The 10,846-nt window shown below is 34.2% G+C and overlaps 1 protein-coding gene across 1 annotated transcript; it reads right to left on the bottom strand.

Annotated features, from left to right (window-relative positions):
• Positions 1–4,146: 4,146 nt before the first annotated feature.
• On the bottom strand, positions 4,147–6,989 carry LOC141427787 (uncharacterized). Its single transcript, XM_074087378.1, has 2 exons — positions 6,900–6,989; positions 4,147–4,541 (listed from the first exon to the last, which is right to left on the bottom strand). Exon 2 carries the CDS (start codon positions 4,535–4,537, stop codon positions 4,310–4,312), a length of 228 nt encoding a protein of 75 aa, XP_073943479.1. The 5' UTR covers positions 4,538–4,541; positions 6,900–6,989; the 3' UTR covers positions 4,147–4,309.
• Between the last annotated feature and the right edge of the window lie 3,857 nt (positions 6,990–10,846).

Raw genomic sequence — 10,846 nt, 5'->3', positions numbered from 1 at the left:
CACGCTCTTGCTGGTTTTTTAAACTAGTTCTGTAAAGTTCACAGACTGTATATTATCTACAACTGCTATAATCAGTAGAGAATGTAAAACCTAGTTTATACAGCGTGCCATATCGAATATCCTGTAAATGAGTAAATGCCAATTGGACGGCAATTCTCGCATGTGTAAACTCGGCCGGGCTTTTTGTCTTACGTCCTATAACTTTGTGCTTGATTGGATAAGATCTAATTGATGATAAACGATAATGATTCGCACCCACTTATGACACATACCTACATGCAAGTAAAAATTCCCAGCGATTGCTAATGTTTTAATTTTCAACCTTTTATCTAAATGCGTGTAAGCATACATGCATGGTGTTAAACATCTTGTACGATAATTTAACGTAAGTACATTAAGGGGCTGTTTCACCAGCCATTGATTAATTATATTTGACGGAAAAATGTGGTGCTGTCTCCATCTATTCGAACAAAACAAACAGAGACGGTATCACATTTATCCGTCAAATAAATTTAATCAACGCTTGGGGAAACAGAGGTTAAGTCTACTGATTACTAATATGATACAAGAGGAAAAACATTGAAATTCGAAAATAAATACAAAATCAAAACTTAATTTTATTTTTCGAATTAAAATATTTTTCCTCTTCTCAAATTGTATTAGTAATCCTTCATGTAGGTTAAATTATCTTAAAGAGCTTTATAAAACCATGTCTTAACATCAAAGATTCCCGTACCATCAGCCAAAAAAGTGGTCTATCAATTTTTAAACAAGTTCCTATCAAATTAATATGTCGCTAAAGTCGAACTTTTAAGTTGACAGACACGTCTATTGCCATTTTTTATGGCATGCAAACGATTATGAACTATAGTGTGGTAGACCACATATTTGGCTGATGGTAGGTAAATGCGATAGTAGGTAGGTACTTACATCTGAGTCAAATAATTCAAATGGGTTTTTCTCAAATATTAAACGGTGGTGTATGGATACAGGTCATTCTCGATTTTTGACTGAATATTTCAGCCGATGGTTGGGTTAGTATAAATGGACGGACACACGTGTGAATATTTATCGAGATATTTTCATTCCGGTTAACAAATCTTTTCATAGATTGATTGATGTTAAAAGTGTGCTACGTGTCTAAAACGTGACTACATAATTATTATATGAAACATTGCGATGAAAAATTCTTACAGAAGCGTTCAGTCAAACTATCTAATAATCTTCTAAAATATTCCAGATAAATTCAAATAATATAATATACATATTATGTCACAAAACAAAAACGGTTGTATTAATACAAATTTAAAGGTCAATAATTTATTTTATAGTGTAATGGGTACATTATTTAGTATGTATAAGCAACAGGTATTTTCTACTAATTACCAGATAAGTAGCAGTATATTCAGCAGTATGTTTGCTATTTATACGTAGAAGGGCTGGATATAATAATATCCCATATAAATAACAAGTAACATTATTATCATACTTTATTTCCAAATAATATACTGCTTGCCATCAACACGTGTGTAGGGATTTTGTGTTTATAGGATGCCTAAAAAATAACAGGTAAATTCTATTAATTACCAAATTAATAACATAATTTTCCATACACATCAAACTGCTTACATGTCTATGAGTTATGTATAAGACTTTGAATAACTCATATTCTTTATTTAGCATTCTTCGTTACTTTAAATCATCTTTAATTTAGGTACATATGAAATTTTATGCGCTTTTCTTCATTCTTCTGTGCTGATGATCTTGTAGCTAGTAAATGTTTTATCAGTACTAAGAATAGGTTAATAAGCCGTGAAAGTGTTAATGACGTCATGACTTATTACGTCACCATACTCAAATATGCCATGATATTCACACTGATGAAAAAGCTTAATAATAAATTAATGAACGTTCCCTTGTAAAAAAGAGAGGAGAGCCTAAATTAATTCCTTATATTGTCTTTTTGTTTGTATATTACAATATACGTTACCTATATTTACTAGTAGGTGAAAAATATTTTTTCTTTTATTTAATCCTTGAATGTCAACTTGTAACGAAAATCTTGAAAATGTCGATGCTGGTAACAATAGCTCTATCGCCTATAAACCGATTACAAACTCTTTTTAAAACAGTTTTTAAAATGAAGCTATGTTTACGATACGATCAACATTTTGGCTAGTATATTTTTAAATTTAACCAGAATGGTGCGCAAATTATGACGACTTTAATTACTATATATTAATTAAAAACTTATCAAATATTTTATAAATTCACTGGCTACAAATCAAAAGTATATCGTGAAATCTACTTACAATAAATTCAAATACTCTCTCGCACAACACAACCGGCCGCGATGCTCTGTTGGGATGAATGCCAACCCACAACACGGTAGCCTGCTAAATATCAATCAACTGTCTCGACTATGAAGCCAGAGCGGTAGGTACGGCGGGCAAACTACAGATTGATTCCTAGCACATGTAATGTACTCAGTAATTATAAATCGCTCGCCGCATTTCAGACTTCGGAGGATTTGAAATAAAAAATCGGTACAGGGCGCATCGACGTTGACAGTATGGGGTTCCACAGGAGTTACGTAATAATAATTAAGCAATTTCTAAAATTTCAATGACGTAATAAAATCGCTATAAAATTTGTTAAAATTTCAGTGGGAAAAGTCTTAAATAGAGAGTCAATTCAGGCCCAATCCAGATGTAAATGAAACAGAATGAAGGCAAACGAAATGCTGCTTGAGATAAATCTCCAAAAAAATAATACAGAGATTGCGTTTGAAAAAGATTATATTTTCAATGGTGAAAACCATAGTGCCGTCATAACGAAAAGGGTCAAAATTAGCGTTTTTTGTGAAATTGAGTTAAATACATAATCAGAATCAGGAAAAAAGGCGCCTCTCTCTGTCTGATTTTTATACATTTCTTGGCGAAATACTGTCGGAGACACCGTTAGCCCAAGGGGTAGCAAATGCCTGAGATATTCAGATTTACTTACTACTAGAGTTATAAAGCAAAGAGGCACATTTGGCTACGGGTAAAATGCTTAGTTAAAAAGGTTCATTTCAGTGCTACCAGTGATATTAAAAATATAGACTAAGTGTGCATAATTATAATTGCTACTTTAAAGATGTTGAATATTAAAATCAAAGTCAAAGTCAAAGTCAAAATATCTTTATTCAATTTAGGCTATAACAAGCACTTATGAATGTCAAAAAAAAACTACCACCGCAAATGGATTTGGAAAGGCATAAATAACAGAAAATGTGCCTATTTTAACCAACATTGCATCCACTGGTCTAAAATGTTGAAATGAAAAAGCACATTTTTCTGTTATGCCTATACTACGTTGCAACACTACTAAGGGAGGGATTGAAACCCAATAATTAAAATTTATAGCATGTAGGTGTGATGTAGCCGACGATTGTTCCACTCCTGCTGGCTCGTACTGAGGCACCGACTTCGAGCTAGTAGGTACGTGGAAAAATATTTTCGAGGGTTTTGTAGTCGGTACCATTTTTTGTTATTTTTTTGGAGTCGGTTTTACTTTTTCGTTAATTTTTTTTACTTAATTAGTTTCCGACTAATTCAAATTAAAAACTTAACGTAACTAGTATTATTTTAGTCTTTAGGTACTGCATTTTATTAAAAAGATATTCCTATTCTCTTAAATATATTTTAATGAGTGCTAGAACCATATTTTTAGTAAGTACAGTATACTTAAATAGAACATAAAGACATGTTGGAGGTGGTAGTTACTTTTACCATGGCCCAACTCCTCATGCGCCGCAAGTACTCCTCTTTATTAAAAGATTACGAGTTTGCGGCGCTTGCTGTTGAGATTTTAGGGGTTTGGTCAGCCGACATGAAGTGTTTCAGAAAGGCCCTTTCTTCCCGGTTGGGCGACACCTCTGGGGACCCTAGAGCTGGCACGTATTTATCCCAGCGGATCGCACTTGCGGTCCAAAGGGGTAATGCGGCCAGCATCATGGGAACCCTGTCACAGGCAGATCTTTTGGACGGGGTGTTCTTTTTATAATTTTTATTTTTATAGCAACATATATATAGATATATTTAGTTAAGGTATCTTAGGTAAGTTTTCTTTGTTTTTAAACTAATACAAGTAAATAAAACAAGATTATAAAGTAGTAGCAAACGTATAAAATGTATTTCATAGGAACAGAGACGACACAATTAAAAACTAGGTGCATTATAACCTATTATATAATACTGTTAAAAACTTCCAATCCATCCATCAAATTCTTAAATAAAAAAAGATTTTTGCTCATGACTTGAATTTCTTAAAAGACTTCACGGCACACTCCATCCGCGCCCATGGTGTACCCAGGGGGGCAATTGTAAGGCGCTTGGATTACGTTCCTCATAGCAATATTGGGGTTGGGTGTCACTTCTTCAGGGGCTTCTTCTACGGAGTTCTTGTCGCCACCAGTGGCGCCCTGGGCCTCTGCTGCTTTCGCCTTCTCGTCTGCGACCTCATCGGGGAATACTACGCGGTCGCTGTCGGCCATTATTCTGGAAAACAGCAAGAAATATGGTCATTATTATGAAGGATAATACCGTCATCACAGCACAGGATGGAAGCCAGTATTGGAATAGTCAGTAAATATTATAGTCTAAAGTACTCGTTTGACCCTTAAGAAGTTAGAGGCGATTTACCGACCACATGTAATGTACTGCTTTGGAAATTCAACCTTAGGTATTGCTTTTATAATAAGTACGTCACAATATCCATAGCAATTATTGAAAATACGACTAGCTTTAAAAATATACTATATCAGGTATGAATTCGACAGCTGCTTTTGATTCTGTAGTAGTATGTAGTACCTATACTCCAATGAATGGGGCCTTATTAAGAGCGTTTATATACCTGCTGAGCTGGCAACGTTGCATTTTGTTAGTTTTTCTCAATTATTTAATAAAAAATATTTTTTTTTCGGATTTTGAAGAAAATAAAAGTCTATCACGCATAATTATTGCAGTATTAACTTATATATGAACAACAGTTTTATCAGAGGACATTTTTAATTTTCATTTAATTTTTATGGAATAATCGAGAAAAACTATCAAAACGCAACGTCGCCAGCTCAGCAGGTATAAACTCTCGTAAGGTTAACGTATTTACTCACATTACTGCGTTATTTTAGGAACTGTCTTTTCTTCTAAATAGACAATGACCAGGAAGAAAACTAGTGCACTCTAGAAACTTCACTAAAGGTAACGCTTTAAGTCGAAGGCCTCTCGCATTCTTCTAATGATTCAGAAAAAAATGTTATGTCACGACTTCTGAAGGCCGCTTCTGGTAAAACAGTCTTTTCGGTCATTAGCCCTGCACTCAATCTATTTAATAGCTTCATAAGTATAGCAAAAAACATCATCTTGTCTTTTTATGATAATCTTACTCGTAGAGCTTACATTGTAATCTTTAAAAATGCTACTGATGTAAATATTAAGTACAAAGTTAAACGTCGTACTTAATGTTTATAATATTATTATAGCTAAATGAAACTAACTATAAACGTTTAAATGTAAGTTAAACCCAACACAGACCGAAGCTTCCAAACAAAATAAAGGACGTTGGCCAAACAGGTTTAGTATAGCGATGCTGGATTCGTAATTTTTGCATTGTAGTCCGGTCCGGGTATTGAATGTCGAGGTCTGTGCGTGTACTAACTCAGATTATCAATGGATATGGATCAGAATAATTTCCAGCCGGTTCTAGCACTATATGAGCCAATCGATGCTACTTACGGGATATAGTGGTAAAGTGAAAGCCAGATTTTGTGTTTGTTAATTGTCGTTTAGTTTTTGTATTATTTTTGCGATGTGATATCAAGGTCCTATGCTAAGGTTCAAAAAGTACTGAGAATAGGTCCTGACGTCTATTTATTGCGTAAACATAGTGTGTGGCGAATAAAGAGCATGCATCTAGGTTACATTATATCTAAACTTAGATACTTGTATGATTGCGCATACCTACTCATGTAGGCAGACATAACCAGATATTTATTTACTTGACGTGACGTCGCACCAATTAACAAGGTGACGAGTATCAGTAGCTTTATACCTAGTTCTAATCTCGTATAAATGTAACATTCTGATATACAATTACATACATCCATTGTAACCCAAGCCAATATTTAATTGGCCGAATATATTGAACCTATAGATAGTGGCTTAATAGATTAACGACTTAATATTTTTTTTAATGCATTGCTACATTTACTAACGCTATGCTATGTCAAATGGTAATCTCGGTTAAATACAGAAGTCACACACACGACAATATTTTAGATCAGGTCAATGTTAAAATACCCGGCCAAATGCGAGTCGGCCTCGCGCACCGAGGGTTCCGTACAAATATCAATCTATGAATAACCATATTTGGTATCTATATATGAATAATCAGTGTTAACAGAGCCCTGAACCTAACGAAAATGTAAGTGTGTGTGAGGTTATTTTAAATTGGTTACTGAAACAAACAGATATAAAAAGCAAGAGTTTTAAGCTTTCCTTATTGGTAGTTCTGTAAAAGCTACTTTTATACCAGATTTCAAGTTTCTACGAGTAGGACAACTGTGAGTGCCTTACAAGTATTGATTTCCGGTAATTTGTATAGAAACACCTTGTTTACTGACTGCATCTTTTGATAGCGTTGACTTAGAATTTTGATTTTTCCCTTCTCTGTATTCTTCTCTTGTAAGTAGTACCGTTGATATCAATTTCAGCTTTTTGGGATGTAAAATACTAATATATACGTTTTACTGACACCGAAAATAACTGTTAAGACTACCATGAAGTCCCTATTATATTTAATCTTAAGAATTGATATTTGATTAGTAACGGATAATTTAAAGAGGGTGTAGTACTCACATTGAAATTAGAAGATTGAAGCTTTAAGTTTTACACACAACCGGTCGCTGCGTCCTTGCAGGATGAATGATGGCGTTCCACCAATACTTCCGTTATATATATCTATCGGCTTCTAAACTTATCTACAGACGGTAATACTTGAACAACAACGCCATGACTCATAGGTAGGTACTAGGTATCCCTTAACAAACATATTATTTACAATAAATAGGTAGTACAGAGAAAGAGATCTAGATAGGTAGATAAGAAACCGGCTTCTATTTTTTATCATCATATATCGTCAATTTATTGGCTATGACACCATCTTTATAGGTAATCGTAACGTTTTTCTGATAAAACGTGTAAATGACAAATTTGATAGTGATGATCACTTCATCGGAAGGAAAATAAATATTTTGTGTGAATAATATATTATACCCTCTTCCATAGCGGTTGCATATATGAAATTATTTCCGAACATATGATTATGTTTTTTGTTGAATTTATTTTCTAGGCCATCGTTAAAAATCATTGACATCTATATACCTTACGGCACTAGACTGTCTGTTTGGAACAAAACGCGCGGTGCATCAATCAAGGTTCTTATGAAAGAAGTTTAAGAAAATAAAATAAAACTACACCGTGGGCAAAGCCGCGAGCACCAACTAGTCTTAATATATAAAAATGAATCCCTATTTCCCTTGGTCACGGCATCACGCATGAATGGCTGGACCGATTTCGCTAGTTTTTTTTTGGTTGTGTTTGCTATTGTCAGAAGGAGGTTCTTATAAAAGATTTAGTAATTTAAAAAAAACTACACTGGTGGCGAAGCCGCGGGCACCAGCTAGTCATCAATATTACTTAGATGTCGATGTTAAAAATACATTCGTAATGAGAAGTATCGGGCGGACCCCGAACTAGATATATAGATAGGAGATTGTATCTCGGAGCCCTAAGAGTGATTTTATTAAATCAGACATATAAACAGATTACGAGTGACATGTCACAATTTTGACGACTAGTAATAATAATATGTGGCCGTCTTCAAACCTAGGGTGAACGGGCATTTAATAGGCAAGCGTGCTCCATCTACGTCCACATCTTCGCTTACCAGCAGGCATTGTGTCAAACGCAAACCTATTTATGTGTAAAATAAAAATATCTGGCAGTGACTTCATTTTAAGACCTAACTACCTATTAAAACAGTATTTTAAACCAAACAATACAACTTGAACATCGATATGATTGGTGACTTCACTAATATTCGCATAAAATCAATTATGTATATGTAATAAGATAAGCAATAAACTGTTATAAAAATGAACAACTACAATAGTGTATTCGTTTATTATATTTTATTAAAGTATATAAGCAAGAGATGAAGTCACAGCCAAATGGCGGTATTTTCGTAGAAATTGGCTAACGGTATGTAGTAGAGTACCTACAGAGCTGTTCCCGACTTTGGAATATGACGGAGATCATTTTCAACTCTGATGATGTCCATTTTCCTCCTACATTGTTGCAATTGATACTATTCTTAGTAGTAGATTGCTGTAAAACCCTGTTATCAATAGAACTCATCGTGACAGATAATCGAGTGAGCCACGGTACTTTTAGTCTGTGCAAATATTAACTTACTCGAAACTTATCGATTGGTTTTAGGAATTGCGATAGCGAATCTACGCCGTCTATATATCAAGTCAACAAAAAAGGTTATACTTACTTATGCTCAAGGGCAGGAAATTATGATCGGAATTGTCATCTGAAGTGCGCGCGAGCACTCGGAGAAAACCAGTGACGTAGTTCAATGTCCGCTTGGAGTATATGCTAATGGGATTTAATGCCGAAACAATGCGTGTCCGGATACGGATTTAGTTTATATTTTATATGAATACGAAGTATTTTTAAATTACTAGCTATTGCCCGCGTGGAATTCGCTTATCGCGCGCTGTTTCCTCGAGAACTGTGCATTTTTCCGGGATAAAAAGTAGCCTATGTCACTCTCTGGCCCATAAACTATCTCTATGCCAAAAATTACGTCGATCCGTCACTCCGTTTCGACATGAAAGACGGACAAACATACAAACACACACACTTTCGCATTTACTATATGTTTAAATATTTCATTAGATGGTCGGGTTAGTTTGACTAAACACTTCTTAACTTATTCTGTAAAAGGTTTTCTCCCGTGACCATGATGTATGCGACAATCAAAATATTGGGAGCGCATAATCACGGTCCACATCCTGAATACCAAATATTTAAACCATATTTATCTACATGCATATCATAACTTCCCTATTATATGTTCAGAAACGACTATCAAATGGCCTTTTAACCTGGTACACATTAAAGTATCGGCATTAAAGTACAGTGCATCTTAATGTTTACATTAAAGTATCGGTAATACTTTTTTAAATGCAATCTGTACGAAAACTTCATGCATGTAGATATAGGATTTAGGCAAACTCGTGCCTTCGACATTATAGTTTTAAACTTCACTGTGATCTGTCACTTTTACTTCAACTCGAAAAAAGCGAGATATAGGATCAAATGTGTTCGTTCATTAGCATCTTAAATTTTTATAATATTAAATATATATCGATAATAAATTAAATGACAACGAAATATTTCCAAAATGTCAAAATTTTCCTGCTCTTTTAATAAAGTACGCAACCTATTTAAAAAAGCTCTAAATAAATGTATACCAAAAAAACTTATAAAAATAAAAAGCTCTGAATTAAATGTATACCATGACATTTGCATTTGTATTCGTGTCAACTGGACACTTTCGATCCGAATTCAAAACCGCTTTACTTACCGAAGACTTTTGGGCATTCTTAACTTTCTGGTGACTTTTTAAAGATGTAATGGCGACTGGCCGTATCGTTTTTTAGTAAAGGTTTTAAATGTGATTATTATATTTGTTTCTTAATAAGTGGATTACATTTAAATGTTTTGTGTTTGTTTTGTAAATAGGTGTATATATACTTACCTACTAGAATACTACCTTTAAATGATGTTCTCGCTGCTGAGGTGAAAAGTTGTGTGTTACGAGATCAAAGTTTTCTTGCATCTCGTGTGTTTGAATCCCTCGCTGCTTTCAGGATTCTAACCTAGAATCTCTCGCTACGCTCGTGATTCAATTATAAAACTTATAAAACAATACTCGCAGCAAATTCAAAATCACAAATAACTATTGTGCCGAAACTGTTTTCGCGTAATTATATTACGCAGAATTATTTTACGCATAACCAATGGAAGCCGAATGGGCTTTACGCATAATTTGCGAATTTCAAATATTGTTTAGGCAGAAAGTTACTTTCGTATAATGTAATTTTGCCGATATAATAAAATGAGTGAGTATCCTTTAATATTACAATAGAAACGATGGTTTTCCTCAACGTTGCTTTGTTTTTTATTACCGAAGCTTACTAACATAATCCAATCTACTTCTCTGGAAACTAGTAACTAGTTGGTTGTAGTATTTTTTAATCTGAGGGACATAAGGTACGGGACTAACGAACCTATCCAGGTTAAAAGGGGGGTAGATTAGGTATGTTTGTTTGTTAACCACGACTGAGCATTATAAAGTAAGAAAGTAACTCAGCAATTGTAGTTTAAGTGATAGCAAAACAATTCAAACACTTTTAATTCTAACATATTTTTTATTGTCACATCTGCAAATGATACAAAAAGAGTTTGGGAGGGGGCTCGGTGCGAATGCTCTACCTCACTCGACACGAATAACCAAGAGATGTGGGTGTAAAAACTTTACCAATTTTTTGAATCACGATTTTGTTTAAAAGTGTGACACTCTCTGGACTTGACAATAAACCGTAAGAAGGCTATCGAAAGATTTTTCTTGATTAGATTGATTTAGATACAACTTTATTTACTTATAGTATAGTTAGTGGTCCTATTATTATGTACCATGTACCTACAGTCGAGGAAACTGAATCACGTAC

The sequence above is a fragment of the Choristoneura fumiferana genome, chromosome 5, assembly GCF_025370935.1.
Source record: "Choristoneura fumiferana chromosome 5, NRCan_CFum_1, whole genome shotgun sequence".
NCBI lineage: Eukaryota > Metazoa > Arthropoda > Insecta > Lepidoptera > Tortricidae > Choristoneura > Choristoneura fumiferana.
Note: the sequence above shows the minus strand (reverse complement) of the source record. Positions and strands in the feature narration are given on the sequence as shown.

What these genes read in the sequence shown, in the direction of transcription:
- LOC141427787 (XM_074087378.1), bottom strand. Translation starts at nt 4,537, where the DNA reads ATGGCCGACAGCGACCGCGTAGTATTCCCCGATGAGGTCGCAGACGAG.